This window comes from Paramormyrops kingsleyae, unplaced genomic scaffold (assembly GCF_048594095.1).
Source record: "Paramormyrops kingsleyae isolate MSU_618 unplaced genomic scaffold, PKINGS_0.4 ups86, whole genome shotgun sequence".
NCBI classification, from domain to species: Eukaryota; Metazoa; Chordata; class Actinopteri; order Osteoglossiformes; family Mormyridae; genus Paramormyrops; species Paramormyrops kingsleyae.
Window position 1 is genome coordinate 23,410 of NW_027326024.1, and position 20,294 is coordinate 43,703.

General features: G+C 41.5%; 2 protein-coding genes across 2 annotated transcripts; one reads left to right on the forward strand and one right to left on the reverse strand.

The window, feature by feature from the left end:
- The first annotated feature begins 3,767 nt into the window (after positions 1-3,767).
- LOC140586908 (uncharacterized) lies at positions 3,768-11,041 on the forward strand. The gene is made up of 2 exons (XM_072708408.1): positions 3,768-4,096; positions 4,731-11,041. Exon 2 carries the CDS (start codon positions 4,936-4,938, stop codon positions 6,541-6,543), a length of 1,608 nt encoding a protein of 535 aa, XP_072564509.1. The 5' UTR covers positions 3,768-4,096; positions 4,731-4,935; the 3' UTR covers positions 6,544-11,041.
- Positions 11,042-11,099: 58 nt separating this feature from the next.
- Positions 11,100-19,122, reverse strand: LOC140586907 (ribosomal RNA processing protein 1 homolog B-like). The gene is made up of 16 exons (XM_072708407.1): positions 18,934-19,122; positions 18,740-18,822; positions 18,274-18,331; positions 17,983-18,068; positions 17,560-17,621; positions 17,075-17,204; positions 16,826-16,890; positions 16,509-16,726; positions 16,299-16,387; positions 15,747-15,844; positions 15,356-15,375; positions 14,997-15,149; positions 13,105-13,931; positions 12,372-12,518; positions 11,981-12,047; positions 11,100-11,877 (listed from the first exon to the last, which is right to left on the reverse strand). The coding sequence occupies exons 1-16, from the start codon at positions 19,079-19,081 to the stop codon at positions 11,702-11,704; spliced, it is 2,427 nt and encodes an 808-aa protein (XP_072564508.1). The 5' UTR covers positions 19,082-19,122; the 3' UTR covers positions 11,100-11,701.
- Positions 19,123-20,294: the final 1,172 nt, after the last annotated feature.

Consider the following 20,294-nt stretch of genomic DNA (forward strand, 5'->3'; position numbering starts at 1 on the left):
GCATGGTTGTTGGTGCCAGACGGGCCGGTCTGAGTATTTCACAATCTGCTCAGTTACTGGGATTTTCACGCACAACCATTTCTAGGGTTTACAAAGAATGGTGTGCAAAGGGAAAAACATCCAGTATGCGGCAGTCCTGTGGGCGAAAATGCCTTGTTGATGCTAGAGGTCAGAGGAGAATGGGCCGACTGATTCAAGCTGATAGAAGAGCAACTTTGACTGAAATAACCACTCGTTACAACCGAGGTATGCAGCAAAGCATTTGTGAAGCCACAACACGCACAACCTTGAGTCGGATGGGCTACAACAGCAGAAGACCCCACCGGGTACCACTCATCTCCACTACAAATAGGAAAAAGAGACTACAATTTGCACGAGCTCACCAAAATTGGACAGTTGAAGACTGGAAAAATGTTGCCTGGTCTGATGAGTCTCGATTTCTGTTGAGACATTCAAATGGTAGAGTCAGAATTTGGCGTAAACAGAATGAGAACATGGATCCATCATGCCTTGTTACCACTGTGCAGGCTGGTGGTGGTGGTGTAATGGTGTGGGGGATGTTTTCTTGGCACACTTTAGGCCCCTTAGTGCCAATTGGGCATCATTTCAATGCCACGGCCTACCTGAGCATTGTTTCTGACCATGGCCATCCCTTTATGACCACCATGTACCCATCCTCTGATGGCTACTTCCAGCAGGATAATGTACCATGTCACAAAGCTCGAATCATTTCAAATTGGTTTCTTGAACATGACAATGAGTTCACTGTACTAAAATGGCCCCCACAGTCACCAGATCTCAACCCAATAGAGCATCTTTGGGATGTGGTGGAATGGGAGCTTTGTGCCCTGGATGTGCATCCCACAAATCTCCATCAACTGCAAGATGCTATCCTATCAAAATGGGCCAACATTTCTAAAGAATGCTTTCAGCACCTTGTTGAATCAATGCCACGTAGAATTAAGGCAGTTCTGAAGGCGAAAGGGGGTCAAACACCGTATTAGTATGGTGTTCCTAATAATCCTTTAGGTGAGTGTATATACATATATACATGCATACACATATACATACACATGCAGACACATACACATACATACATACATACATACATACATACATACATACACCTATAAATGCATATGCATGCACACCCCCATACATCCATTACTTTTGAGGATATTAAAGAACTAAAAAGCTCTTTATGGTTACATAAGTGATTTAAAGCGCTGGGAGTGAATGTTTCTGACCTTAACTGACGTTTAATCTTGCTTGTAAAGCCTGTGCAGAGCACATTCAAATTCACCCCAATTGAAATTGATCTACAATAATCCCACATTTTTTGAGTATTCTATGAACTCTATTTCATTATAAAGCAGGAATTGATTTCTCAAACTATATTTACCCTAAATATTTTATTTTTAGAATATTTTGACAAGAAAATACACACTTTTCAATGCCTTGCATGACACTAAATTTGGTTTTCATGCTGTTGCAGGCATGCCTGGCATTGTAGGTGCAGTGGGAGGAAGGCTCATTCCTACTGGTATTCCCAGCCTCCTGAATCCCATCTGCACCTGTCAAAAATGCTTCTCAGCACTAGGTCTCAATGTCCAGGTGATATGTAGACTTCAAGGACATTGTACAGACACTGTGGCTAAGTGGCCTATAGCAGTACACCTGATGCTTATATCTGGTCCAGCTTTGGAGTGTGTCACATGGCAAAGGATGGTGCATTTGCTGGTGGCTAGTTATTGGGAGACAGCAGGTACATTAATGGTGAAGAGCAACACCATGGCTGCCACCAAAGCTAGAAAGGCATGCTGGCAGCAAGTCACTGATGGTGTAAATGCTTAGAAACAGTGTGATTGTTAAGAAAAAGTCAATAATTGTCATAATTTTCAAATGTGCTTTGTGGTTTTTGTAACTATCCTTAGTCTTTATATTCATATTCATAATCCATTTTTATTATTCATTTTATTATTATATATAAATAAACATGTCACCCTTCAAAATCAGTTCAGCATTCCTTTATCCATCTCTCTCTCTCACACACACACACATACACACACAGCATGCGTGTGTTTGGGAAAGATGACAAAGGTGTTGACATATTTTAGTAGAGTGACATCCATGTTCATTTAGAATTACACCATTCAAAGTGAAAAAGCATAGAATAAATGGATTAATAACTGTAAGGCTTAATGAGATGTCCTGTAAAGTGTGGTTTAACAAAGTGACTATGGGGGATAATGCACACTGCTTGACTTTCTGGTAATGTACTTCTATACATCTTTATTAATAACTGCGCTGGGTCTATTCACCACCAGCTATTGAATGTGAGGAGCACATATGAACATCCATCCATCCATCCACCCACCCATTTTCTGTAAACACTTATCCTTGATTGAAGGAGATCTAGAGCCTATCCTGTAGGTTCAAGGGGCACAAGGCAGGGAACAACCCAGGATGGGGTGTCAACCCATCACAGGGCACATTCACGCCCCATTCACTCACACATGCACACCTATGGGCAATTTGGCAACTCCAATCAGCCTCAGCATGTTTTTGGACTGTGGGGGGAAACCAGAGTACCCAGAGGAAACCCCACGACGACATGGGGAGAACATGCATACTCTGCACATATGGATCCCTGGGGGAGACTCAAACCCAGGTCCCAGAGGTGTGAGGTGACAGTGCTAGCCACTGCACTCCCCCACCACCCCCATATGAAAATTCAAATATTAATTAAAATTTGCTTGTAATTTGGAAAACCATGGGGTGTGCAAGAGTTGCTATAAATTCAAATTGCTGAAACAATAACTCATTAAATCAAAGACTGACTCTTAGATACTGACAAGATTTAGCACACATAGTGAAAGGGCTGTGGACTGTGGACATCAAAGGTCTAAGACTAAAAATTTCCTGGCTTGCTTGATGAAAGGTATTGCAGCCTGAGGAGTGAATATCATATATACAGCTACAGGGCTTGGACTGAATTACCTAATCAATAGTGTTTGAGGTTTCACGCCTATATATGCAGTCTGGTGGCCAGTCTTCACGGACTGCACATTCCACCAGTAACAGAGGATTGTGAAGGTTGAATTAGCAGAGTAATAGCACAGCTGTATATAAAATATTGCAATCCGCACCTCATAATGGAAGACGCATCGGAGTTCAAATGAAAACAAATTGTGGACAATGTGAAACATGTATTGTTCTCTAATGAGTCCATCTTCACAAGCATGATCCTTAAACACAGGGGGGGTTCCACAAAGCAGGATTTCTAGTTAGCTGGGTTAAGATAGAAGTCATAATTGTCCAATAAGACTTTAAGTACTGCCCTAGTGACAACCAAAGATACAAATTTGTACTTTTTTTCTGACAGTGATGTGAATCTTTATATTGAAAATGCATCAAATTGTATGCAAATACAAATGTATTTTACCCATCTCTGCACACACACACACATACACATACACACACACGCACCGATTACAATTCTTAATGCTTTGATACAGGACTGATCTTTTTAACGAGAATTCTGGGATATCGACATACAAATAATGAATATACTGATAGTATTGTTCATCAAGTAAAATATTGTTCAGATATTGCAAAAAATTTAAATTCCCTTTGTTGACTGCATGCTGGTGACAGTCATTAATTTAGGAGGCAGGTCACGGCATACTGACTGCATCATGGGATCTAGTCGCTAACTCCTAGGCGGTAGGGGGCGCTACAATACCAACACCATGAGCAGAGGGTGTTCTTCGGGGTTAGGGTTACAACCAGGTTACAGTAGGATTATGGATACTAGGCATCACGTAACTGTAAATAGTTACTTGATGATTTGAGGACGGGCTTTACCCCATCATTTTTAGCAGTGACAAGTCTAACAGACAAGTCTATAGCGAATAGCAGATAAAGAGACCCCACCAACCATGTCTGTCGAACGAGAGGCATTTATTCTGTTCTCTATATATTGACTTTAATTTGTCACCCTTAACTATTATTTTTGAGATTTTTCCAGCTGAACTAGCTTAAATACACCGTTAACATATCGCGTAAAACGTTTATCCACCCAGAGAATATTGTGGTAAGTAGGATTTTCATAATAGTTCAGCGACGTTACAGATATGTAATATGTAGCATGAGGATTTCTTGGTTTATTTGGATGCTGTAGCTGCATGCCACTCTGTAGGCAAGTTTTATCTGCACTATTGAATAAAAATTTATATCATAAAAAATTAAGTAGTATGTTATTGCTAGGGGGTGGGTTATGAAGGATGTCTTGCGGCGCGGTGTTTGCCACTAATTATATTCAAATGAATTCTTTTCATTTTGAGAGTTTGCAATACATTACGTATTTTGCATTTGTGATTTTGTTTTCATATACGGAACGTGTTATTCATATCATGGATATTGTTAATTATTCACGCGGTAAAGTATTAAAGTTGGCCTTTGTAAAAACTTGTTAGGTAAACGACGAATCAATCAGACGCAAAATAATAACCCACGTGGCATCGTAAGTTACATAGGTAGCTACCTCCATTGGTGACGAGTGTTTTTAATATTTTCGCTCAAACCGGTTAAACAAATCAAACATTTACGTATTTGGTAAAACTGGTAAATGTATAGCGAGTGTAACAGCATAGGGGTATAGTATCAGGTTCCATTAGCTTTTTCAGATGTCTTGTGTTTTACATGGTCTGTTTAATTTTTTCTGCCAGGAATAGTATCAAGAACAGTGGAGACAGCTGAACCCCGTCCAGAAAGGGCAAATGGAAATTACATTTGGATATGGGGCCACTAGGAACAGAAGACTAATAGTATAGTACCTAATAGACAGTAAACGAAGTTTGGTGTTGCGGTGTTAATTTACACAACGGTAACTGTAAGAGCCAACAGACAGCAATCAGGTGCAACACAGGGGTCATGGCTTTGTGTGTTAAAAGCGAATATGATTCGGGTTCTGTACACACTGGGGATTCAGCAGCAACATGGGAAACTGACAGTCGTGGATTCTATCTGGATACTGAACAAATTAAAAGAGAAGTCGTTGATCCAGACTACATTAAAGTGGAACAACATAGTGACCTGCAGTGCCTTGGTGATTCAGGGCTAGTAGTCGAAGAAATGAAGTGTGAACCAGTTGGAGCTAAGACTGAAATCAAACAGTGTGAAGAGGATCTCAAAGAAATTATTGCAAATAGTGTGGAAACTCAAGAGGAAAATCGGCTCTTAGTCAATTATAACTCACAGTATGAGAATGGGAGTACTATTTATACAGTAATTAATTGGTCAGACTGTATCCAGAGTACAAAGACATTTGAGTTAGACCAGCAGATTAAACCAAACAGAAATAAACATAGCTGTCCTGAATGTGGCAAATGTTTTACAAGATCTTATACTTTAAGGCAACACAAGAAAATTCATTCGGGGGAAAAACCGCATAATTGTGCTGACTGTGGAAAAAGTTTTGCCAATACAAAATATTTGGCAAAACACAGAAGAATTCATTCTGGAAAAAAAAAAAACCTTATATGTGATTTGTGTGGGAAAAGTTTTGTAGATTCTTCATCTTTGAAGAAACACCATAAAGTCCACTCAGGGGAAAAACCCCACAGCTGTTCGGAATGTGGAAAAAGGTTTGCAGAAACATATTCCTTAAAAATGCATGCAAGACATCATTCAGGTGAGAAACCATACAGCTGTTCCCAGTGTGGGAAAAGTTTCTTTACTCTGTCATCATTAAAGAGGCACAAAAGGATTCATACAGGTGAAAAGCCAAATATCTGTGGACAATGTGGGAAAAGTTTTTCTGATCCCTCATCTTTTAAAAAGCACCTTAAAGTTCATTCAGGTGAAAAACCACACAAATGTGCTGTCTGTGGCAAGTGTTTTGCAGAGGCTGAAACTTTAAGGAAACATATGAGAATTCATTCAGGTGAAAAACCATACACCTGTTTCCAATGTGGGAAGAGTTATACACAGGCATACCAGTTAACAATACACAAGAGAATTCATTCAGGTGAAAAACCTTACAAATGCGTTGAATGTGGCAAGTGTTATGCACAGGCAAACAACTTAACAGTACATATGAGAATCCATTCAGGGGAAAAACCATATAAATGTACCCAGTGTGGAAAGAGTTATACACAGGCAAACAATTTGACAATACATATGAGAATTCATTCAGATGAAAAGCCTTACAAATGTACACAGTGTGGTAAGAGTTTTGCTGAAGCCGACAGCTTAACAACACACACAAGGATTCATTCAGGGGAGAAACCGTACAGATGTCCCCAGTGCGGGAAGGGTTTTATTTCTGTAGACTCTGTAAAACGACACCAGAAAAGACATTTTAGTGAAAAACCGCATGGTTGCTCTGAATGTGGGAAGAGATTTGCTGATGTAGGATCTTTAAAACTGCATAAAAGAATTCATTCAGGGGAGAAGGCATTCAGCTGTGACCAATGTGGAAAGCGCTTTGGCTATCCATCCTCATTATGGTACCACCAGAAAATGCACACAGGTGACTAGATAAGCACGGGGTTTGGGAAGTGTGTTTAATACTAGAAATGCACAATATATTGGTTGATATTGCCAGATTTTAGTCTATTTAAAGTTAGCAGCATCACAGCTAAAGATGTAATTACTAAAATCACAGAGATGATTGTATTGCATCAGTGCTTCTCAACCCGATTTTCAGAGACCCCCAGACAGTCCACGTCTTTGCTCCCTCTCAGGTCCTGTTAGGTTAGATGATCAGCCATTTTCCATATTGGAGGACGAGGGATTTCGTCGACTCATTCACCACTTAGAAGCTCACTACAGTCTCCCGATTTGGCTCTACTTCACTGACGTCTCACTGCCTGCATTATATGACGTAGCTGCTATACACATTCACAGGATCTTAAGAAGTAGCGTCACCCACTTCAGTTTCACTGCAGATTCATGGAGCTCAAAGGTTAGTTATTTATCAGTATAGACAAAAACATATTTCTTAACTGTTTGGGCCAAAATGTATACATGGGTGTACCCCTATTTGTTAGCAGCATCACCATTGGTCAATAATGTAAATGTGCAAGATGGCATGGTGACTGATTGAGCAGTGCAGTAGTCATCGCTTTCAGGCTTGTAGGTTAAATTATTCTCCATGGCTCTGTATGTATTCAGGTTTGCATGTTCTTCCTTTGTTGTGCCTGTTTACTCCAGATAATCCAGTTTCCTTCTGTAGTCAACAAACATGGTAAATTGGTGTCTCTAAATGGCCCGTAAGGTCTTACTGTGCATCTATAATCTACAGGAATCCTCTGTGGGATAGCATAGGCTTCATATCCACCACAGCCTTGTGCTGGAAAAGTGGTTATGGAAGGTATGTGGATGAATGAAGACATGCATCAGAAATAAATCATCACAGTAAATCCACATACTATCAAGTGAATTTAATTACTGTGTCATGCACCACTGAGTTTGCTTTTTGAATTTTGCAAATAATTTGTAAAGTGTGTGACAGTTTTTAACCGTGAGATACTGCCACTTACTGTATGCAGATTTAATAAAATGAAATTAAACCGCATTAAAGATTCCTGACATATCAAGTGTGGTGTAAATCAATTATAATGCCAGTCGAGGGGTATTACATTGCTTTTCAGTGAGAAACACAGTAGTGTAGTAGACTACAGGAATAGCAGACGTGTGTTGATCCACTGTTGTCCAATGTTTTCTCATTCACTATTCTGTTTCACCACAATGACCATGTACCATTTTATTGAATAAAATGTCATCATTAAAAAACAAACAAGCTGCAGTCACAAGAGGACGCAGAAGCAGCCATGGGTTTTGTTTAACAAAACAACAAAAAAATTAAAGAGAAAAACCTCAGCATTTCCTTCATTACACCACCTTTTAGTGTCAGATGGTTGTGAAATGGTTTAATTTAAGCTCCAGCTACATCTGCAAATTATTGTATGTATCCTCATAAGATGCTGCAAATCTATTATTTGCAAGCTTGGTATATTGTGCTGTTTCCCATATTTGAGACATTGTTCCAAGGGTTTTGAATTAAATCTGGGTAGCAGCACAAGAGAATTACACACTACTTGGTGGAGATTGGGGAAGATGGTGTGTTTTCCTGTGTCCTGGACTGGAGGGTACCCAGAATTAAAGTCTGGCAGTCAATTGTGACTCCACAATTTCTCACTACACCCCTGCCCCTGCAGAGTAATTTGTGAGTGATCATACTTTAAGAATGTGCAATAGAAGTCATTTGTAGAACAATGTGCAGGTGTGCTAAATGTGCAAATTCTTAATTTGTTTTTAAAAAGTAGATGCTAAACAAAACACAGTCTGTCGTTAAAGCTACGCAAACCCAGCATGTAAGTCAAAATTAAACTTGGATAAAAGTGTTCATATCTATTCCAAATGTGGAAAGAATTTCTCAGGAGCAAAAAGGAAAATGTACACCAGAATGCATTTGGGTGAGAAGTCATACCTGCGCACTCAAAGTGGGCAGCTTTGCGTGGGCTGTTGCTAAAAAAATGATGTAATATGGCTTTCAGGTGAAAACCATGCAAAATTGTCAGCTTAGAAAATATTGTTTTCAGGGGAAAAAAACATGGCAGTTATTAATAGAGCCTGCGGTTTACCAATGGAAACTTGTTCAAAGTAAATAATGTGGTTTTTTTGGAAGGGTTACACTGGTTTGCAAAACTTCAATATGTTATTATAGAATTTGTATACTAACTTGTTTGTAGCACAGTGCATCAATCCAAGGGCGTAACTTTGGCTGGAACATTGGGGGGGTTGAGGTCTCCACCCATTATGGGGGAAACATGATTATTGGGGGGGGGCTGCAACCCCCCCCGTAATTTACGCCCATGCATCAATCGGGCAGAGCACCTACTGAAGGCAGTGGTGGTAAAGTCAAAGCATGTCTTCCTGTTCATATTTCACTTATGAAGGATACTGCAAATACAATTTGATTTATAGTTTTGTTTACATAATATGAAGTTGTTTAATGACCAGGGATATTTTGGTAAGCCAGATATTGCAGAAACATTAGTAATGGGTTTCAGGTAACAAGCCAGACCATAATATGCATGAAGCAAAAAAAAAAGGGGTTAGACAGCATTCATCGACTTCTATTGGCACGTAACTGGAGATCTAAAAATTAGCATCACATTGCATTTTGCATTTATAGGCTTGCCTTCTTCCCATAGTGTATCCTGGTGTCTGTTCTCCAGGTAAATAACTCACATGCACCTGGCCGTCCACATGATATAACAGAAAATGACCCATGAGACCAGGCCATCTGCTTCCATTGCTCCATGGTCCAGTTTTGATGCTCATTTGTCCATTGTAGGCGCTTTCAGGGCTCCACACACTGATCTTACCTTCAGAGCAGTGATACGATTGGTGCATGGAGTTCGGTAGAAGAAAAGAGTTTGGACATTATTAAACTGCTCACTACAAAGTCTGTGGATTACCTTCAATATCCGAGTCGTGATTTCTGGTAAGAAACATTGCAGTTTAATTTTCCCAAATTTTATTGACCACAGGAAGAATGCCATTATAATCAAGGGAAGCCCAACATTTCTACAGCCAATATCTCCAAAACTAGGTAACTCCCAGCAGAACAACCTTGATTGATAGATAACACTGAAGCCGCAACCTTCAAGATAACTTTAACCCTGTGATGTCAGGTTGTTCAGATGAAGGCTGGTGAAATGGCCCTCTTAGCCACTGGAAGAGAAGCTAGTCATTCCAAGTTTCATTTTTGAAATATTGAAGTTCCAAAAAAGGCCCGTCAGCCATGCAAGATGAGCACGAGAGAACAGGACAATAGGGAGACTCTGTAGGCGATTGGGTCAATAAGCAGCTGCCATCAGTTTAGGACAGAGCAAGAATTTGTTTTGACAAGGTCTTGTCATCTGGGACAATATGGACTGAAAGGCCACTCTGCAGTGACAAAGCCACCCATCAGCAAGAAGAATAAAAAGGCTAGACTAGCCCTTTGCTGAGGAGCACGTCAAGTGGACAGAGGAGAACTGGTGTAAAGATCATTTCAGCAAGAAAAGCTAGTTTAATTTGGTTGGTTCAGATGGGACACATGTGCAGCATTGAATTAGGAAAGACTCCCACCAGAGTGCAAAAAAATCAGATTAGAGGGGTGAGTGTCACGGCATGGGGTGTGACCTCAGCCACAGGAGTCAGGCTTCTCACACGGCTACATGACAAGGTGAATGTTAATGAGGATCAGAACCTCCTTCAGCAACATGTGGCTCCTTCTCTGTGAACATCACCTATTCAGCCAATGATTTCTATACAAGGCAATGCCCCTTACCACTGCCAAACGGATGAAGCAATTCCTCAAAGCTGAGTACATAGAGGCGATGAAATGGCCGACCCAGAGTCCCCATCAAGAATCTCTGGAAGGTAAATGGCGACAAAGTTATGGCAAATCTGATACAGTTACAGAATTGTGGAAGGAACTGGAAGACAAATGGAACAAAATCAAGTCAGAGTAGTGCAAGAAATTGCTCATGTCCTGTGGGCGCTCATGTGCCAATGTCATTGAAAACAAGGACCTCTACACATCCTATTCATTTCTGAGTTGTAACTGTCAAAAAAGTTGACAAAATTCATTTGCAAGTTTCTTCTGTAATAAGTATCCATTCTGTAATTTTGATCGCAAACCTATTATTTTGTGATGTGGGATAGATCTCTTCTATTCAGGAAAGAATAACTTTAAATTCAGATAAGCAACATTGTAAATGACAGAAATGCTCTCTAATTTTGATCACTACTGTATATTTACTTAGCATTCCATCCATCCATTTCCTGAAACCGCTTATCCTGTTCAGGGTCACGGGGGGTCCGGAATCTATTATACTCAGCATTATTCTATTAAATTTAACTGTTCTGATATTGTGTTGTATAGCAAATTACAGTATTAAAATAACAAAGGAAAAGTATGTATTAGAGGTAACTGGAGCTCAGCTAAGCTTAGTACTAACCAGTTTGACCGGATTTTTTAATTTTATTACCATCTCATAGTTTTTCAGTGGGATCATAATAAAGTCTTAATAAAGTCATTAATAATTAAGAAAAAGCTTTACTTGTCTATCTGCATTCACAGTTGTGTACATAATGTGGGCTGGTTTTGTAGCCTTAGATAGGTAATTTACACTCTCTCTTTGGATGAACAGATAATTGTATCCACTATCTCAATTTAAATTAAAAGTTGTTGAAATGAATACTGTTTAAGCTCTCAAAGGCTAATTGCATTCTCCACTGGCATAAAAACAAGGAGGAACAGAGAACAGTGTCAGCAGGACACACAATCGCTGCATAAAATCACTGTCATTATGCTCTCGTAACATTACAAACCACATCTCTGAAGGGTACAACCAGTGACTCTTGTGAGTCTAATCATGTGCTTGATGGACGAAACATACACCAAAAAGAAATTGACTAAATAATGTATTATTTACAGAAGTGGGGAAAGACTGCACTGCTCAACCAGAACACACACCCAGATTCTTCTGAAGAAGAATTTTAATCTAGCACTTAATTATTTTGAACATAGAAAAGCTCACAGAACATAACTGTTTTCAGCCAAAACAAGTCCATGTTACTTAGTCATTCTGTAGATCGACAGAACATCAGGATTTTGGAATTCTCTGTAAAAAGCTCCTTAAAAAAAATCAGCTGCACAAGGTCTCCTCTGGGTGGCACTGCTGCTGTTTTTGCTAGCCTGAGCTGTCATCGGTGACTTCAACACTCCAAACCGTGGCTTTTGCTTGGGGTCAAAGGCCACACGGGATGAGCCATCGGGGCTCACCAACAGGCTGCGGTCCGTCTTCCTGAACTCTGGATAAATGGAAAATAATCAAAATTCCATAAAGTGTGTGAGTCAATGCAGAATTCTCACAGGCATGCTTCATAACATCACCCCGCATAGCGAGCAGCTAACCTGCAGTCTTGTTGTTCTTCAGCCCAAAAGTGACCTTCTTAAATTCAGACAGCGGCGTCCGCCTCACCTGGAAGGAGAAACATTTTAGAACCTTCAAGCTCCTCATGCCAGATCCTTCGGGATGTTAACGAAATGTGGGAAATGCACACAATATAGAGCCACTCTGGAGCTCCCACTGCAGTGATGGTGCCACAGCTCCTTTCTAAAGCATCCTGCCAATCCCCGAGACCCTCAAGTCATTTCATTGCTGCTGATTTGTGTGCATCATCTTTGGTTGACTGTCCTTGTTTAACCTACATGGACCTCATTTACTCCAAACTGTCGCTTTACCCGATGTACGTGAGCAGGCCCCAGGGTGCCTGTTGCTCAGACCCATGTGTGGTACAGATACCTGCTTGGTGAATGTGGCCCGGCCTCCTTTACTCTTCCTGCAGAACAGAGGAACGGGTACAGCACCACTTTGAAACTTGACAAAATCTAACTTGGCCCCATCTGCTTTCTTCTTAAGGGCTTTTTTAGTTCTGCCTGGGCCAGCGTCCTGTAGCAAGAGAACCCAGGTATATTTTTAATGCATTATTCTGTGCTTTCATCTCGTGTTTTTGTGTGTCGTTATCTGTTTTGCGTTCCATTATGCGTTTTTTTGATTGTATATATTTCAATGATTTGCAAAATATGCAAATCAGAAAAGCAGATAAACCTATATGACAGTGGTATTGTAGTGTGGGTTTCTGAAATTTTGGTGTGGATATCAATAACTATCATAATATTCTAAAATTCTTATGTAGAAATGGTCAAATATGACAGGTGGTTTTGGTTTTTCTAAGTATGATGACCAAACTATTTTACTAATAGTTGGAGATTTCCTACTCAATAGAAGCAACTCAGAGGTGTTAACCATGCACCCTACTGACTCAACTGTTTGAATATTTTTTCTATCTCAACCCTTAAAATGAATTAAAATGTCTAGTCTTTCCCTAATGAAATCCCCCTGAATGCTAATACCCATGTCATTAGTGTTCTCCCCATAGTCCGTAGTTTCTAGGCTGTGTGTATCGTCCTGGATAAGAATCCGCATTAAGGGAGGGTGACACTGACGGTCTTGGGACAGCCATGCAGTGACTTACACTGGCCGCCGTGGGGGCCTTGGTGCCCACCCCCTCCACGTGACCATTGGTCTGGCCTGACTGTTCCTCAGTCCACACAGTAACCTTTGCTGCCGCCGCCTTCGCCTTGGGAGCTGGGCTCTCCGCTGCTGGCTGCCTGTCTGCACACACACCACCATCGGCTACCTGCCGCCTCTCACATATTAAGGACGTCTCCTTCATCCTTTTCTTCTTCTTCCTTTTCTCTTTGCCCCCCTGGGAAGTAGCCGTTCCTTTTGCTGTCTCTGGCCCTGCCTCCTCTGCCCCCCTGCTTTGTGTCACTGGGCTGGGACGGCTGTCTTGTTCTCCCCCCATCAGGGCTGTGGGAGTTTCCAGCCCCAGTGGGCTCTTGGGCTCCTCTGCCAAAGAGCTGTTCCTCCTCTTCCTCTGCTTCTTCTTCACCACCTGGCGTTCTTCTGCCGTCACATCATGCTGACTCAGAGCGTCAGACATTTTCACGCCGGGGTTGATCTTCTGCCTCTTCCCCTTCTGGTTTGTCACAGTGGCACCACCTTGTTCCCCCCTTTCTGGCACAGCTGGGTCTGTCCTTTTTTCTGACACACAATGTTCTGACTGGCCCTCCCTCACCACCTGCAAGCCCTGCTCTGCCTCTGGAATCCCCTGGGCTGAACCATTGTTCTGCTCTGACCCGTCCACTGAAGGTTCTCCTGCCTCCACCCCCTTGTTCTTCTTCCTCCTTTTCTTCTTTTTCTTGGCCATAGAATCAGTCTTCCCCTCGTCCCCTGTAGCCTCTCCTTCCACAGAGCCTTTTTTCTGCTTGACTGGAATCTCCATTTCTTTCTTCTTGCCTAAAAATTAAGGTGGCATAACAATTAAACCCACTTATCTGTACTGTTCCAGCAAAATACAAAAGTATTAGCTACTGGCACTAGGGTGTGAGGATGGTGTCTCCATTAGAGATGTTTTTGTGGCACTTTCCACCACACCAATTCCCATACATTTGGTACAGTACTTTTGGTACTTTCCCTTTTCCATTGACTTGCGGTCAAGTACCAGTACCAAAAGTACCAGTACCAAAAGTTCCAAACTTCTTTGGTACTTCAGTACTTTGGGTGGGACTTGAAATGCTTTCTTTGTCGATTAATTATGCATATAGAGTGCCTCTGAAATACAGTACAACCGCAATCTTAAAAAAAGTTATGAACATTTTTTTTTGTGTCACTGGGCAAACCCCCAACGAGATTGCTCTTTCATGCCATGAAACCTAAGGAATGCACTTTCTTTTACTCCACTGTGCATTGGCTTGTGTGGGACCCGAACCCAGCGAGAATCATACCCATAGACCAACAAGCCGTGGTACTTTCTCAAAGTAACAAAAGTACGGTACCCGGTGCAGTGGAAAAGCACCCTTGGTTCCAGTTTTAGGTTAATTAGGGACCTGGCTATAGTGTATTGTGCTTGGTAGGAAAGGCAGAGTTTGTACGTTTATGTAGATGTGGGTGTGTCAAGTTCTGATACAGGTGGGGTTTGGGTTAAGGTTGATTTATATTTCTTCACAGAATCTACGCCGTAGGTTGCCGCGTACCCTAAGCTGTACCCTACGCGGTGCCCTAAGCCGTAGCCTGGCACACACCTCCCCAGAAACATCACTACAGGCATCAGACCACAGCGAAGGTTACAGCGTAGATTCTACGCAGAAGTAGAAACTGGCCTTTAGTCACTTTGTCATGGCTTGAAATCACCAGTTGAGAAACTAAAAATGTAAACTGGTCAATGGTATTCTACATTTCCCTTTTCACAGGCTAATGCTATAAAATAAAAGTAAAAACTATAAAATCAGTAATAAGGCAGTTAATTTACTAAAACTGAGACTGTCCATTTGCACTAACAACTACCACTCTCTGCATGCTCGCCTTTGCGTTTCTTGGCCTTGGAGCCTTCATCCACGTCTTCCTCATTGATCCAGCTCATCTTCCTCTTCTTTAATCTCCGCCGGCTCCCAAACATCTCGTCATCATCTTCATCTGTGGAGACCTCCTCTGGGTACTCATCCTGGGGGAACACACCTGGCGCGAGAGGTTAAAAAAAAAGTAAGAGGAGACAGAGAAAGGATGGATTAATGAAGGAAGAGAGACTGGCAACCTCACCAACAAGGTGCATCAGAAAATACTCAAGATTTACATCGACTGGTCATGATTATAAGACGGCTGACCCACAATTCAGAGACAGATCACAATTCCACAGACACTATAGTATTTACTGAGGCCCCTACCTTCACCGAGATCTTGAAACCTGTAAGAAAAAGAGTCAGAAGAGAAAACATAAATTCCTGAAAGCAGTAACAGTAAAGCAGACAGACATGGGTTCAGCAGCTCAGCAGAAAGGTGAAAAGCATCACCCAGTCCACACTCACACACGTCAGCCAGGACTGTAATAGTAATGCCGCCCCCCAGGTGAGCACGAGCAGGCCTGCTGGGCATCTGCTGTTTAGGGGCGGGGCCAGGAGCAATTGTAGGATTTCACCCGTGGGGGGCGGGGCCTTTGCCCCCTGAAGAAACATGGGATGCCATTTCCACACGATTAAATTTGCTGAGCAGGAGATACCAAAACACATATCTCTGCTAAATAGGGTCTACAAGTGCCTATGGAAATTCAACACTCACGTCTTCACTGCTCTGTAGAGCTTCTTCCTGTTGAAGGTGGGTGTGTTGCTGCGACCGGACAGCTTAAGCAGCCTTTCTGCCAGTGCCTTGTAGTCAAACTGTCACACAGAGGAAGAGGAAGCCTGGGCTCTCAGCATTTTACATCTGCAAACATGCCACATCCGTCTCCAGGCTCACACATGCCAGATTCCAAATCTTATACAGCTTGGAGGTCACGACCTGGTCTAGCAGAGACTACCACAGACTGCCCACCAGTGCCATACAGTACACACATTTCACTCTGATATACCTAAAGCCCTGTGAGAAAACCACTAAAACTCTTTGAATATGGCCAAAAATTCAAACTTTGACCAACACCTATAGAATACTATAGGGGAAGGAGACTCTGCGATTGGAAGGGACACAGTTAAGCTGGGGTCCTTCAGACCAGGATTCTCCTCATGGTGTCTAAATACTGAACTTTAAATGTGAGAAAGAACTAAAAGACATGAATGAGACTGTATGTGCTGCGGATTTTCATTCTAGACTCTCCTGAAACACGGCGTCACTGACCTGAAGCACAGGCCCGATGTCATTCTCAGGCAGGAGAGAGTCACCCTCCTCAAAATCAGACAGCTCATCCTCTTCACTAGCTGGGACACCTAGAGAAAAGTGCAAGGAGAGATGATTATTTGAGAATATTCATGTAGTAATAACAAAACAATCTGCATTGAAATTTCTATAATGTGCTCACTCAAATGTGATGCAGTGACAAATACATACCATTAACATGTTTGACTTTAGCTTTCTTAGAGCTTTGTGGGACAGCGTCAATCTCACACCCCTCTTCATCCTCCTCATCACCAGAGGCCTGACCCGAATCATCCTCCCCAGTTCCACCTCTTCCCTGAATCTCATTTAGGAGGTCCTCGATGGCAAAGGGGGCATGGTCAACAATCTCTTGGAACATGGTGCCACAGATGGCCTGTACTAACATATGACTGTGGGGGGGGGGGGGGGGGAGAGGGGGCAGAGAGAGCTTGAGTCCTCAGACACACTGAATGGGAACGTTCAAGAACAGCATTGAAACGTTCACTCACTTCTTTGATTTTGCTGCCGTTCTGAGGAACGGATCAATGAACGTCAGGTTTTGCTGGGCTGTGAGCTGCAATCAGAGTCCATCAGCATGATTCACACTGTGGCTGAGCTCCCCCTGGCATCATTATTATCCAAAGCTGTATCCTGATGCTGTACTTAACTATGCCACCTACTGCCTCGGCATGTATCTTACAGACTGCACCCAATTTCTGGCAGCTTCTCAGCCCAGGTACAAGATACATTTTCCCTACCTCTTTGGCTCCGACCCTGGCCAGTTCTGTCATATAGATGTCCAGGACGTGGAACTGCACTCCTGAGGGGCAATCACTGGTGCTTCGGAGCACGTGGTCAAACAGCAACTCGACAAACTTCTGCACTAGACTGCAAAGTAGATGGGAATAGTTAATGTTTTATTAGTGCATCCAAAACAATGCAATAAGTAAAATGACTAATATGACACAATCTATATACACTGTAGATTATTACTTTTCATTTATCTCTTTACTTTTTATCATTTATAGCATGTAGTATTGTACAATGACAAAGATATTTTATTATAATACTGATAACACTACAACTACTAATAATTAGCTAAAACCCATTTTACCCCTTAATATCCTCCAATGGTAAAGAGCATTAAAACAAAGTACAATACAAATAACTCTATCAACACGCAGCCATCTACATTCAGCAGTGGAGCTGCCAGCCACGTCCTTGCAGCCTGACACGGACTTACCCAGTGTCCCAAACCCGCCTCTTCAACAGTTCAAATGCCTGCCTGAATACGAAACGCACCAGCTGGATGGGAGACAGACAGAAAGAGGCAGGGTGTTTCAGTCTAACCTCCCTGTTATTCTGAATGATGACAGGCATAACCTGGCTAAGTGGCAGTCATTCCTTTGCATAGATGGAGTATTTCTCATCTTAAAAACCTTTTGATGGCAAAAACATTGCGTCCTTGAACTGTCCACATTACTAATGACATTTTTTACCATCACTAATGGTTTACACTTTACTGATACAGTAATAATATTTTCTGAGATCACCATTGACTGGTAATATTTTGCTTGGTTTTCTGAATAATAATTATTTAGAGAGAGAATTGTACACCATTAATCATTTCACTTCTGGGACACCAGTCAGCCGAACAGTACAGTACCATGTAGAACTTATCCATGCGGAGTCCATCTATACCGTTCCACTCCCTGTTCATGGTCTTCAGAAAGCTCTCCAGGAACAAAAACTCTATAGAAAGAGATACAAGGTGAATGTAAGAGGGCTGCTATGAGATACTACTCTGCACAAGGGTGATTCTAGGCAGCCATCACAGTGCTGACTCCATCTTAGAGGGAAACAATCCCCAAACTGATTAAGATTAAGACCGAGACATTACATTCTTAAAATACCGACTTCCCATCATTTCCGGAATTACGGTTAGCAAGGTACTTACGGACATCGACATTGTGCAGTGAGTGGATCAGGTTTGATATCTGGGCGGACAGGTCCTCCTATTGAACAAATTTAGAAATACAGCCAGTGATCACACAGGCAGGAAAACACGGTGTAATGCAGGTAAAATGACGAGAAAGATGTATTAACGGGGGTCACTGACAGCTCTGACTCTTTCTACTTCTCATTCTAATGATTTATCCTTAATGCATAAAATACTCCGCAAAGATGTTAGGAACAGTTATGCTAGAAACTTTCTAACACGTGGACAGAAGTATTACAGATCTGTGTGCGGAAATATCCAAATGGGTCTCATTTAGCAATCTGTATAGTCAACTTCAGACTATGGGCCTGAGACTGCACTGATTAATTTCCAAGCGTTATTTTTCTCCAGGTCTGACAGATTGCCGAAACTATTAAAAACACAACCACTATGCTATGTGATGAAATCGTGACACGAAAATTACCTGTAGTAGTGGTTTATCCTGCATCCACAGGCAATAAAAGAGCCCCTTCCATATTTTCAACAGTTCTTCAACAGTGAATCCACCTAGACGATGGAAGAAAACGACCAAAAATGTAAGAAGCTTAAGAAAAGTTGGATCGCCACATCTTCACGATTGGTATCATTTTATGTTGGAATCTTTTCTGTCTATCTTACCATTGGGTTTCTGCGACCTCACACTTAAGTACTTCCTCAGTTTTTTTATTGCTTTGGTCCGGATGGGCTTCTCGTTGGAAGCTAATCTCTGAGCAAATTGTATCTCTGGCTCTTGTACCATAGGCGCCATCTTCCCAATGGCTAACATGTGGTAATGCGAATCCCTTCTGTACACGAGTCTCAAGCGTCGCATGAAAATGACGTCATGGTATAGTTCGTGCTGTTGGCATCTTTTGGGATCCTATAGGTTATGATCATAAACTTCAGGTGACATTTGCAATAATTATGACATAAAGTCAGGTGACATTTGCAATAATTATGATAACATTTATTGTTAGACTGCAGCACTTCGATTTTGTTTCTTTTGTTTTATATTCGGCGAAAGAACGTTTATTAGACGTATCAGTACCATAACTGCTCGATCCATCCATTTTATATTAGATTAGATTAGATTAGATTAGATTAGATTAGATTAGATTAGATTAGATTAGATTAGACTAGACTTTATTAATCCCACAATGGGGAAATTCTTTGAGAAAACAGCAGCAATAATGAAAAAAGACAGTACAAAAAAAGGACAGGATCCATAGGATCAGCAAAAAAAATAACAATACAGATAATAAAAACAATAGAAAACAATTTCTAAAACTGTAAAAATATACAAGTAAAAATGTAAGAAAAAAAGAAACATATACACAATGCTAGGTATATGGATAGCAGCTTGCTGAATATATATATATATATATATATATATATATATATATATATATATATATACATACATACATATATACACACACACACACAGATATACATATATATACACACATATGTACATATACAGGGATTATATATATATTGATTATGTGGTCACTGCAGTGATGTGTTGTAAAGTCTAATAGCTGTGGGGAGGAATGATCGACGGAAGCGCTCCTTCTTGCACTGAGGGTGTAACAGTCTTGTGCTGAAGGAGCTGCTCAGAGCCTCCACAGTGTGGTGCAGGGGGTGGGAGGGATTATCCATAATAGATGACAGTTTTAATAGCATCCTTCTGTTCGCCACCTCCTCGATGGTGTCCAGTGTGCAGCCCAGGACAGAGCCAGCTTTCTTAACAAGCTTGTTAAGTTTTTTCCTGTCTCTGTCCGAGCTACTCCCTGCCCAGCACACAACAGCGTAGAGAACTACTGAGGCCACTACTGTGTCATAAAAAGTCCGTAGGAGTTCTCTGCACACCCCGAAGGACCTCAGTCTCCTCAACAGGTGGAGGCGACTTTGGCCCTTCCTATACAGGGCAACTGTGTTTGTTGACCAGTCCAATTTATTATTGAGATGAACACCCAGGTATTTAAAAGTGTCCACAA

What these genes read in the sequence shown, in the direction of transcription:
- LOC140586908 (XM_072708408.1), top strand. Translation starts at nt 4,936, where the DNA reads ATGGCTTTGTGTGTTAAAAGCGAATATGATTCGGGTTCTGTACACACT.
- LOC140586907 (XM_072708407.1), bottom strand. Translation starts at nt 19,081, where the DNA reads ATGTTAGCCATTGGGAAGATGGCGCCTATGGTACAAGAGCCAGAGATA. An exon ending in AGGATAAACCACTACTACAG is followed by an intron (nt 18,332 to 18,739) that starts GTAATTTTCGTG and finishes TTTGTTCAATAG; the next exon opens with GAGGACCTGTCCGCCCAGAT. An exon ending in ACATCGGGCCTGTGCTTCAG is followed by an intron (nt 15,845 to 16,298) that starts GTCAGTGACGCC and finishes TCTGTGTGACAG; the next exon opens with TTTGACTACAAGGCACTGGC.